This window comes from Poecilia formosa, unplaced genomic scaffold, assembly GCF_000485575.1.
Source record: "Poecilia formosa unplaced genomic scaffold, Poecilia_formosa-5.1.2 Scaffold1, whole genome shotgun sequence".
NCBI lineage: Eukaryota > Metazoa > Chordata > Actinopteri > Cyprinodontiformes > Poeciliidae > Poecilia > Poecilia formosa.
Genome location: NW_006799940.1, coordinates 2,297,725 through 2,310,276, shown reverse-complemented (window position 1 = coordinate 2,310,276; position 12,552 = coordinate 2,297,725). Strand labels below are relative to the sequence as shown.

Below are 12,552 nucleotides of genomic sequence, written 5' to 3'. Positions count from 1 at the left end.
CCTACATATTCCTAACCTCAGCCTTTTTTCCTCAACCAACCCTCATGGTAACCCTAAAAATAATCTCTTTTCCAAGTCTGTCCTCACCTGCCACTGTTTCTCCCCGTCTTCCAAACAATCACCAGCCAAACCTCCACTGAATATATTTTTAACACCAAAAGGCTAACCCACATAGCTGGCAATGAGTCTCCTCACATCTGCCTGTGTGTTTGTGTGTACATGCATGTAATATAACGTAATGAATCGGCTGTGAGCGTTGATTACTTAATCTGTCATTAGTCAGCCATGTGGACCAGTGTGTGTGTGTGTGTGTGTGTGCGTGTGTGTGTGTGTAAATAAATATGAGTGTGGATGTATGAGAGGCAGCCTTGCACCAACAGCTGTGACCGGAGCCACACAGGGCAGAGCAGAGATTGATGATACTGGACTTGTATCATCATTTATCAGGGATGTGATGTTTCAGGCATTCGAGATTTGTTTTGAGTGCTCTGCCTCAGTTCATTTCCAAAGAACTTCATCACTTTCATGGGTCACTTGATTTGATTCGCCCAATGATTTGCCACAAGCTTGAAGAGAGCCGTGCTTGCGAAATTATTAACGTTCCTTAAATGTTTTAAAAACTTTCTGTCATTCCTACTGAAACTACAGTATTTTTAATGAGATTTGATATAGAAGAAAAACACAAATTGGTGCATAACTGAGAAGTGGAAGGAAAATTACTCATATTTTTAAAAATATTTTTCTACAAAAACAATCTTAAAAGTGTGGCGTGCATGCAAATTCAGCTCCCTGACTCAAGATTTTGTGAAAACGTCCTTCAATACAATTACAGTTGCAAGTCATGTGTGGCATCTCTGTGCGAGCGTTGCACATCAACAGACTAAAATGTTTGGCGATTCTTCGTAAAACAGATCCAACAGGACGAAAAGTGTCAGTAAACATCAGTTTGTTGATCCAATCCATCCTGTTCTAGGTTGCAGTAACTTTAAGATTGGCTTTAATATTTAGATTGTTGTCCTGCTTGAAGATGGAACTTAGTCTCAATGTTTTAAAGTTTTCTTTCAAGACAAGCCTGAATTGAGCTTAATTCAAAATCCCATTAACTGTGACAAGCTTCTCTGTTCCTGATAAAGAAATGCCTCCCCACATGTTTAATGGTGGCAGTAGTGTACTCAGATTGAGAGAAAAGTATTTATACTGATCTTAAATTGCATGTAGGTGACTTCTGAAAGTAATAGTGTGCATTAACTTTGACTTAAACGTGCTAAAGTAAACACAGCCAAAAGAAATGCAAGCTACACTTCCCTGATTTTTTTATCTGTAGAAACATTTTCCTTAAACTGCACATTTTTTCTTAACTTTAGTCTTTTAACTAATATTTGCACACTGAAGTTTGTGGTTCTAGCAAAACAAACTGTGAAAATGTGTATTTTTGTATTATTTTTGCAAGACACTACAAATTTAATGTGGAGCATACCATTGGATAAAATGTATTACTCAAAGCCATCATTAACCCGACTCCCAACACCGAAGCATGTGCCAATATTTCAAGTCAATCAGTTCACCCCATTCTGTTGAATCGCTCAAAAAACACCGACCAAGTAATGAAGGAAATACCATTTAGGTTTAGAAACCACCATTCAAAATGTTCAAAGCATGCAAGCATCTTTAGGTTAGGAGTTTTAAAGGTAATTTTACACTAAGCACAATGTGGCAACATTGAACAACATTGCCTTTAATGGTAGATTGTTTTAGCAATCGATCTGCTATAAAGGTGCACTATGTTGGAATAGGTTCAATCATCTAAACTGCAAAATAACTTTGAAAATTGAAAAGTCAGACATGAAAGGCTTAGATAAATGAAAAAAAATGTTATTTTTAACCCAAAAATGTAACATAAGAGCTGAAACTACTTGATGAGGTGTAAGGGAAACACTGTGTTTCCCTTACACAGTGACTTCAGAACATTGATTAGGATCTGTGAAAACACCAAAATCATGTTTTTGAAAAATAGATTACTGGTGGGTTTGGGATATTATGTGCACCCAGCAGAAACATAGCAGTAACGGTATGATTTAATGGTTTACAACCTGTCAATCATATCATCTTCCCAGAACCTCTCTCTCTCTCCAGAACCTCTCTCTCATCTTCCCAGAACCTCTCTCTCTCTCGCCGAGTTTGAACAACCACTATGTGTCGCTAATCCATTTCAACACAAATCCTCATATTCATTCATACCCCGGCACACACATGCACACAGTCTAATGAGGGATTAGCTAATGAATTCTCTCAACAGATTAATTACATTTTTCAGACTTCGTCCCCAAACAGCTCAAGGAATGAGCCAGTACTTTCAAAGAGAGAGAGATTTTTTTTAATCTATCACCAAATTGAAATCAGTAGAAACAGATTGGCTTTGGGCAAAAAGGACGTTTGATTTGAAGAGAAGACATAAAAATGGATCTGAAGAACTGCAGACTGAGGCGTTACTTTTAACGAGAAAATAAATAAAACGGGCCTTTGATTTGGAGCCATTATACATGGCATGACTAGAATGAGAAGGCATTTTTCGCATGAATCTAAATAAGAGGCAAACATTTCAGATACTCTTCTTTATACCGCTGTTCACCGGAGGGCTTAAAAGCGTCGTCCTGCCTCCGTCTCTTTAAGTGACAGCAAAGCACAAGAGCGGACACACAAATTCGCACCGCACATACACAAAAAAAAAAGACAGACACACAATGATTCACACACACACACACACACACACACACACTCCCTCCTGCCGTTTTCACAGTCTCTTGAGTGGAGGAGATGCCCACGGCCAAAAACCAATGGTTTCTTGATTTTTTTTCCCCCCCTCTCTTCTTCTCTCCTCTTTCTCACTATCACTCCGCTTCTCTCGCCTTTTTCCATTAAAACACCCAATTTTGTTTCATCTCCTAAATGGAGCGGAAAAGTAATTATAATTAAACCAACTTGGTGCTAATGTTCAAAATACTGAAATAATTTACAGTTATAATTAAACCAGCTCGGATGTTGTGTTCAGTGGGAGCGGCAGCCTTCTAATTCGTCTGGAGACACTGATGGAAAACAATCATTTCACTTCATTAGGATTAAAGACGCCTGGAATCTGTGTCACAACTCGATCAGAGAGGAGGAAGATTTAGAAAGTTGTCAAATTAACATAAAACTCAGTCACTGACTTTATAAAGACGGTGAAGCGCAGGCTTGTTCGCGTTCATTACGCTGACTTTGTAAGTGATTAGTCAACATACAAATATGCAAAGCAGTGCGATAAGGAGGAGAGTGGGAGATTTATGAGAATAACTCAATTTATAATTTGACACAGTAATTGGGAAACTAAAAACTGATAAAACAAGAATAAGACTAATTTATTGAAACAGATATTGGAGCACAGACTAAATAACTTCTTTAATGTATAAAAGATCATTTTAAGTTTAAGATAATGTTTAACTGGTACGGTCCTTGTTTCTTTGCTGCCTTTTTAACATATTAATTATTTTGTGGTTAATGCTGTCTGCCTTAATCTGAAATATTTTAATGAAAAGGAGTTACAAGTTGCAAGATTTAGTAATTGTGTAATAAAAAAAACCCATTTTGATCTGTTAAAGTGCCTGAATCTGGGAGTTCATTACAGAATAATGCACTGCAGCAAAGATGCTGGCCAAAACTCAACTTATTAACATGTACCTTATTATGACCTTATTTGCTTTCATGCACAAATAACTACTTAATATCCTGGAATGCAACTCAGTGCAAGTAATTTGTGTAAAACGTTATCCGAACAAATAGATATTCCACGTTCCCCTTTCCGAAGCAGCATCCAGTCACTTGTATTTACTTGCAAATTAACAGCACTCACATTCCCAAAGAGGCCTCAAAGAAATTCCACACATTTGTTGCCCAGAGGACCAAATGGCCCCAAGGGAGGGGAAAAAAGGGGGGATAGTTATGGGCTACAGGGTGGGGTGAAGGGTGACAATAAAACGTTTGCTGATAAAGTTGGAATTAATGCGGCCAGCGAGAATACTGGAGCAGAAAATTAGGTTTTTGTACAATGAATGTGGATTCATTTGCAGGACTTAACTGAAGCGTGTGCGTCCTTAAGGTTTTAGTTTGATTTTGGAGGTCAGCTCTCAAAATTGTTTAGAGAGTCTCGTTTCTCTCTCTCGCTCTCTCTCTCTCTCTCTCTCTCTCTCTCTCTCTCTCTCTGATGCATGAGTTGAAATAGAAACAAATGCTGAATGCGGAAATTAAACGCACAGCAAACCCACATTCAGTATAGAGCCCTGGCTCAAATGAAACCAGATGAGCTGCAGGGACTGTCGGGGTCTGAGCAGCCCTGCTCAAACATCGCAGCCACGCGAAAAGTTGTAAAGTTGCAGAATCTCTAAACATCGCTGCTGCTGCAGATGCTTCACCTGCAGGAGCAAATTCGTGTTTCCTCCAGACAAGATGGGAAAAAAGGGGGCTAAAAGGGGCGCGAATGCTTGATTTGCAATTCGGATAAGTCAATTGTTAGGTCTTAAACATGCAAAAAGAGGACGGCGAGCAGCGGAATGATGCGCTACCCACGGAAAGGAAATTAAATGACTTCAGCGGCTACTTTAGTTTCAGGTTTTCAACTTTCTGCGTGTCCTATAGTATCTTAAAGGACACATTAACACATTTTTATCACCTCGAGCAAAACGGCACTTAACCGATATATCTATAACCCGTATCTTTGTCAACCCAAAACATTTTAATTCAACCTAACTTGGGGGGAGGGGGGGTCTAAATCAAACTTAAAGGGCTCTCGGACGAAGCCAAGAAGACAAGGTTACTGTAAAACTGCGGAAAACAAGATAGAAAAGAAGATGATAAAAATTTAACGATCATTTACGCACTAAGCTATATCCAAATAAAAGCCTGTAGTTTATAGTAAGACACAATGGAAACGCATATAAAGTGCAAGATTGCTGCAAAACTATATTTAAATGGGTTTACTGTCATACCACATGGATATACTGTTTTTTAATACTGTGATGTTCGTGCGCACAATAACTTCTCTCCATTCATGCGCTGCAGAAGAGGATGAACAGCACGCGTTGTTTATCCAGTCTTGTACCATTTTAGTCCCCCGTTTAAAAAAAAATAATACTTATAAATAACAATAATAAAAGCAGCATTAAATATTATCTATTTTATTCTAAGTGTAATTTTTTCCCCTCCTCAGACTTGAGATTTTGGTAAGAAAACATCCGTTCCAAAACTTCAAACCATCTCATTTCGCAACTTCACTGAGTTTAATAAAGGGCTACAACCCAAAGCTCTGATTCATTTCGACTCACTGGTTATGGTAAGCTCAACCCACTTGGCAAAATAAAACAACCTTACACGCGGGTTTAACTACACCGACGAATGGAACCTTTAACATTCAACCTGACAAAAATCACCTTCACCTCATAGAAAAGTGCCATTCTCGCATCCGGCGTCGTTTAAAAAGCACCAGCGAAGCTTTAAAACCGGTATGACGGGACATTGTCAAAGCGAAGGTTAACTTTTCTTCAACACCGTCACACACACCTGCCCGGAATTCGTGTACTTCCACTAAGGAAAAAACGGCAGATATACGGTTTAAACTCCTCTTTACCTCTCTCAAACGACAGCAACACTCCAAACATCGTAATAGTTTTTTTTTTTTTTCTTTTACCTGTAGGCAACTGAGCGGAGACGGAGCCAACTCTTGAACAGAGGATCACAACTCCCAGGAATACAGAGAAAAGTGTATCCATGGCTTTACGAGACTGTCCTCCTCCCGTGAAAAGTTTGCTCGGTCCAAGTTTCTTCCGTCGTCTCAGTCTTTCTCGTTTATAGGTTGTTATTCCATCAGTTGTTTTAGCTCCATTATTCAGTCCGTGCTCTCGCTTTTCGATTCCTGCGGGCGCTCGCGGACTCCACACTTTGTTTCACGCAGAGAGTGGAGAGGGAGCGCGAGGCGGAGTGAGGAGAGCGAGGTGTAGTTGGAGCGCGAGCGCAGCAGACAGCTGGTGACGTCACAAGAAGGGAGTCGATTGAAATATTGCTACACCTAAAAATTATTGGTCCAACATTTTTGAAAATATAAATTGGAAGTGGACTTGGTTACTCCTAAAAAAAAATACTTAATAAATAATAAAGTAAGAGAAATTACAAAATTATTCATAATGTCTATCCTGTTAAAACATTTTTGATAAAAATATACAAATGGGACTGGACCCTATGTGTACTTTCTGTAAAATTAATGAAGAAAAGCTTGTTCATCTTTTTTGGGATTGTAATTACACCAAAATATTCTGGAGAGATGTGTCAATTTTCTTCCACAAAAAAATAAATCTCAATATTACTTTAACAAATAAGGATGTTTTGTTTGGAATGGAGAAATGCAAACTTGCCAAAAAAGAATTTTTATATGTTAACTTTTTTATTATTTATGGTAAATATATTCACACCTCCAAGTATTTACAGCAAAAGCCTAATTTCCAGATCTTACTATCTTCTATTAATATCTATATAGAATCCTTAAAACTAAGCTCAAATGCTAAAGCTATTCAAATCATAACTGCCCTTAAAGAACTGCAACCCTCGAGCAACGATTTGATTTTGTAAATTACTTGTTCTATGTTCTGTAAAGCCCTTGGATGTTGTATCTATGTTTGTAACTACTGGACTTCTATATTGTTCCTGTGTGTTGCTTATTTGCAAAAAAAAAAAAAAAAGAGGAAAAAAATGCTAAACCTAAAAAAATTATCTCGTGTAGTGTTGTTACTGGTGTTTAAAATTATCAGAAGGCTAGTGTAGCGTCTTAGATGTTTGAAACATGTCTCAGCATGTTTAAAAAGACAATTCCTTTACGTTTTATGTAATAAAACCAACAAAAAGTGGATGAAAACTCGAAATTTGTTGCTAAAAATAAAAAAAAATAAAGTAATAGACAAATTAAAATATCACACAAAGAACAAAAAAAAATAGTCTAACAAACAAAAATAATATTAGGAACAGCATTGTTTCACATACATATTTATACTTACTTATAACACATGTTTCCTTAGTGGCATTTATGCTGTTGAGCTAATTTGGTGTCCTACACCAACAACTTTTGTTAAGCAAAGTTAAAATAGTTTGATTTGATCCTCAGCCATTTGTCCTTTCTTCAAAGTCCCTCATAGACTCAAAGATTTGAAAATGTCCCAGCAAATATGCCAGACCTGTCCAGTGTGATCTAATGCATTCATTAAAATATACCAAAAAGATAGGCGTTAACCAACTGCTCAAAAATTATTGAGCCACAACCTGAACAACTGGTTGAGGTTGTGGCTTAAGTTAAAATATGACTATTGTTTTCAAATAGTCCAGTAGTTATATACATGAGAGTCCATCGAATTAAAATAAGTCACCTTATATGATCTTTCATATCAAAACATATAAAAAAAAAGCTATTTTTTCTGCTTCTGGCTACTGCAAATTAAGTCATTAATAAAATTTTTCCCACGGTATTTCACTGTGATAAACTCTCTCCTGAGGCACAACAACATGTCCCAACTTATCACAAAATAGCTTAGGGAGAGTTAAAATAAGCCGGAGGTGTCACAAAGCCTAATGAAGGCGAAAAAACCAAACGCAGAGGGCAACAGCAAAACTCACAATTATATGGCAACAAGGACAAGAAACCTCTTAATACTCCAGTAGCAGGAAAAACTAGCACCAAACTGAGGAAACCAGACTACATTACATAATGAGAGAGAAATCACCAAATACCTGCAGGTGTGGTGGTTACCAAACAAGTATCTGCTGTGCAAAGAGGCAGAAAGCAAGACTTAAAGAAACATACAGAGACTGTGTTTTTGTCTTTTGTTGTAATTTCCATTGAGACAATAGTTATTGTGAAATTGTCCTGTATAAAAATATGAAGAATTTAAATTAAATGATTTAGGTTAGTGTAACTCCTTGCCAATTTTTACCAGCGGGTTTCCACCTTGTCCCTTCATACCTACATTTTGTAGTTGTAAAAAAATCAATTTATACTCATAAGTGTTTTTTCCTCTCTTGGTAGGAAAGTGCTTTTTTCAGTTTTGGAAATGAAGAATCATAGAAATGCTTAAAATATCTCATACAGTTTCATGTCATTGTGTGTTCTTTTCTGAAGACTTTAGACTGTGCTCTACTACCACCGACATATTTTTCATCAAAGGTACACACTGCAGCTTTCAATCCATGGATATGAAGTAGTTTGTTTACAAAACGGAAGGAATTAATCAAATGACTCTGCATAGAAAATGAGGATAGGTGAAGAGGGAAAATGAAATATTTAAAAACAAAAGGATTAAGGAACTTGTTTTTGGTCAAATGTATTCCAGTGGTAGCTTTAGTTGGACCCACCAACCAGATAAAAGCTCTAACAAGAGTATTTATAATCCCAAACACAATGTGGAGTCCCTGTCCAGCTCAGGGCCCCTTAACCATTCAGCCAATCCACAGAAAATGGACCCCTACTAATGCTTCAGAAAAAGGGAATACAGTGGAGAGCAGAAAAGAGAAAAAGAATAATAGAACTGAACCATATCTAAGTCAGACATGAAAAGACACAGCCATTGTAAATTTCAAAGGAAGAACATACCCAAAGTCAAAAAGCTTTCGTTACAATGTGTTTGGGTTAGTGTAAAAATTGTGTATATTGAACTCATCCACAGAACGGAAAGATTAAGCAGGGACACATTCTGCTGAACATAAATGATGCCTGTGAGAGACAGAAACCAGAGCAGTAAAGGATCTGCAAAGTCATCAGGATGTACAGCCAGAAGCTGCTTCCATTTGATTTAAAAGAAACCTTGGTGGACTGTAACCATAGCTGAATGATTTCTTTGTGTGTGTGTGTGTGTGTGTGTGTGTGTGTGTGTGCGCGCGTGTGTGCTAAGAACCATCCTTTCCTAGAGTGATTTAAAAGGACTGCAACACCCTTGATGACCTCCCCATCCTCTATTTCCCTTCTCAGAACTCATCCTTGGAGAACTGCTTACACCACATTAATCTGCAATTAGCTTTATGTTTCACCCATCCAATCACTTACTCATTGTTGAATTATAAAGTACCAAACTTGCGAGTGTTAACAGCAGTTTTATTTAAGCTGCAGTTTGACTTTAAAACTGCATTTGCCCACATTTCACCGTCTGCCACCACTGGTGACAGCATGTCAGAGTGGGAATGGATAACATCATGGCAGGCCTGCCAAATAGACAAAATAGATGTTTTGATTTGGTACACAGCTCAGCTATAAATACAGTAGGTGTTGTGGATAGAAATATTAGAACAAGGAACAGGTGTGGATATTCTCTCAGTGTTTGCTTTGTCTCTCTTAGTGCCACCTCTACTACATAAAAGGTGCAAAAAATGTCTTTCTCTGTGTTTGTAGGTCAGGAACATGCAGAATGTTTTGCTGTTTAGAGGAAAAATACATTCAACGGCAACTTTTAAAGCACTACTCAATACTGTTTTTCTTACGATGCTACTGTGAATGTGGCTACATGATAAGGTTTTCTTTATATTAATCTTTTTTTCCTTATGATCAAACGTCACAGTCATGTTTCAGATTGTGAATTTGTTGTCGAAACCCAGCGCTCGTGGCTGTGTGGTAGTAGATAGCTATGCTTATTTACTTTTTCAAAGTTGGAGATTGCAGGCTTCAAATGTTTATTTGAAGCAATTTCCAAGTATACTGCAATCACACATGAAGACAGCCCTGTGTTTGTAAGTCTGTTTACAGAAAGCTAGAATTATCTGAGCACACATTCGCTTTAAACTGAGACGTGGTTTTGTATTGACATCTACAACCGATGCAAGAATAGTTTTTAACTATGGACTGGTTGTTCAGATTGTACATTACAAATACTTTGATGCAATTATTGACAATCACTTGATCTTTGAGGCTAATATGGATTCTGTGCTAAGGCCCACCAACATATGTATTTTTTATCAAAAATGGAGAGCTTTTAATAATGACACCCTTTGTTTTACTCCTGTTTCAATGAGTCTATTAATATTGGTAAACTTTTCTTTTATTTGTTGGTTTGAGTCTCTCACTCTGAAAAATAAACACTGACTAAACAACATTATAAGAGCTCCCCCAGCTCCACAGATCCAGATTCACAGGGAAGAGTTTGATTGACATCGCTAAGACCTTCTTCTTGGCTCTGATTGGTCATTTCTGACTTGGAGCTCTGTATTTCTGCAGATGGCAGTAGGACCACACGGACAAAGCAGAATAGCCTGATTTTTTCACAGATTTTATTTCTTATCTTATGTCATGAAATAGTGACAGTTTTAACAAATAACAAAAACGTATTTTTTTTTATAAAAGTTACCTACTTCAGTTATAAAAGTAATTATTTTGTATGTTTGTTTGTTCTTCTTTTCTGAATCCAAAACAAATTATCCTTGGTGAAATAAAATGTACCTTATCTATGTATATTTACAGTTTGAAGTATTTCATGTGTAATTTTAACATAATTATTTTTTTTAGCTCAATGTATTAATGAAATATGAACACAGTGATAGTGGTCATTCACACAATGCATCACTTAAACATACAGAGGCAAATTTTTAAAAAGAATCCGTTCTTATTCTGGCAAAATTCAAAGGATAAATACTGGTGTGTGGTGATTTTAAAACCGATTTACCTTCATATCAAAGAAAACTACAATGCCACACCTCAGGAGAGAAAAGATGACAGGTAGTCATTGCTCTGAAATGGCAAATCTTACGTGGCTGTTCATGTAGAGGAGAATTTTGAATGGTCTAAAATATTATTGGGATTGAATTTCAAAGACCAACACACAGTAGCATGTAGTTATGAAATTGATTTTTTTTTTTTTACAAACAAAATATTTTAAAATGTGATGGCCGTTGGTGCCCTGACTATTTTACCACTGTGATTGATCTCAACATAAATGCAGTGCTTCTATTAACCCATCAGATGTTCGTCAAACAACATTAATAAAGTAAGAAGCCTAAAAACCAAAACACATGCAGGGTAGGAACAGTGTTAAAGAAGGATTAGATATCAAATAGAGTGCTGTAAAAACCATGAAAGTGGGAAAAATTGGCAAAGTTGCCTTCCCAGGAAGGCACAGTGTATCCACTCTGACTCTGCAAAAATGTATAGCTCAAGAGGGAGAATGTGGTCGATAGAACAGTTATTGGTTGTGCACTCTACACCTGGCCGTCTGGAAGATGAAGAAGATGTCATTAATAAAACTTCAGTCTGGTCTGAAGTTTGCCACAAGCCAACACACAGCACAGCAAAAATATAGAACAAAGTGCCCACATGTAAGTCTTACCTCACCTATTTATCCAAAACTCCACCTTGGAATTAAAGCTTCCTTTCCACAGTGAATCCTTCCACATGCCTCCCACATACTGCTCCTCCAGACTAGTGGCAGCAGCAATTAGCAAACACCAGAAGGAACTGTGTGTCTGGAGAGCTTATCATACTATACTTCTAAGAATGGAGGAGTATTGTTGTGATAAGGTAGTGAAGAGTGTCAGAAAGAGTAGGTGCTTCCTAAAGAGAGAGAGATCAAGTTCAATTGCCAAGTCATTTTTCATATAAAAACATTTTCTGTAACAAAAGTAGAATAGTTTCTTGATTGTGGTACAAAATGGCACTATGTGAATAAAATCTACATAGTGCCCTCCCTCAGCAACCCCTGCTTTAAAGTTCACATTTTTTAAAGAAATATTTGAAAATACCAAAAATACTAAGCTGTCTGTCCTACTACTAGTTCTTGTCTATAAAGAATTAATTTCTGTCAATACAAGGCTTTATTGTTGCAAAAGAAAAGATGTCCTAAATAAAAAAAGATCTGGATTTAACTGCCATGAATAGATTACTTGTAAAACAGAAACTAAATAAATGCAGTTAGCAGAACTGGAGGCCAACTAATTTGATTTTTTTTTTGCCCTAATCTATTCAGTATGAACTCCTTTTGAAATTTGTAACCTTCACTCATCAAGGGGTCCTTCAAAAAATCTTTTAATTTTCCCAGGGAGCACTCATAATAAAAATGTTAAAACTTTATTTTAAAACTGTTACGACAATGAAAAATATTTGTTCTTATATTCAATAACTTGGCAATTTGACGAGAAGCATGTGAGCAACAATCAAACAGATAGCAAAACACATTTCTGAAATGGCCACAAAAATCCTGTCATAGCTAGAAGCTAAAAATAAATATTTTGCTCAAATAAAAAGACTGACAAATGTAATTTCCATAAAAGGGTTTGACCAATGCAAAAAAAAAAAAGCATACCCAAACTGTGACGACATCTTCCTTAAGGTGCAGTGCTTTTCTGAAAGCATAATCTGAGTTTTCTATAATTAGTTGATTGTGCAATGTAGACTTAATACACACATTTTTCATTAAAGAAAAAAAATAAAGTAGTGCCATAAGTGCCAAAATCTGCATTTATCATTTCAAAACCGAAAACAAAAGTGCCTGTTCAACCAAAACATTA

The 12,552-nt window shown here is 36.8% G+C and overlaps 1 protein-coding gene across 17 annotated transcripts in view; it reads right to left on the bottom strand.

Moving 5' to 3' along the window:
• Positions 1-6,011, bottom strand: part of ptprk (protein tyrosine phosphatase receptor type K) — a 100,944-nt gene extending 94,933 nt beyond the window's left edge. For all 17 annotated transcript variants that reach the window (XM_016668194.1, XM_016668204.1, XM_016668197.1 and 14 more), the window contains exon 1: positions 5,717-6,011. In XM_016668194.1, the coding sequence (XP_016523680.1) occupies positions 5,717-5,798 (82 nt within the window). In that variant the 5' untranslated portion in view covers positions 5,799-6,011. The remainder of the gene's footprint in view (positions 1-5,716) is intronic.
• Between the last annotated feature and the right edge of the window lie 6,541 nt (positions 6,012-12,552).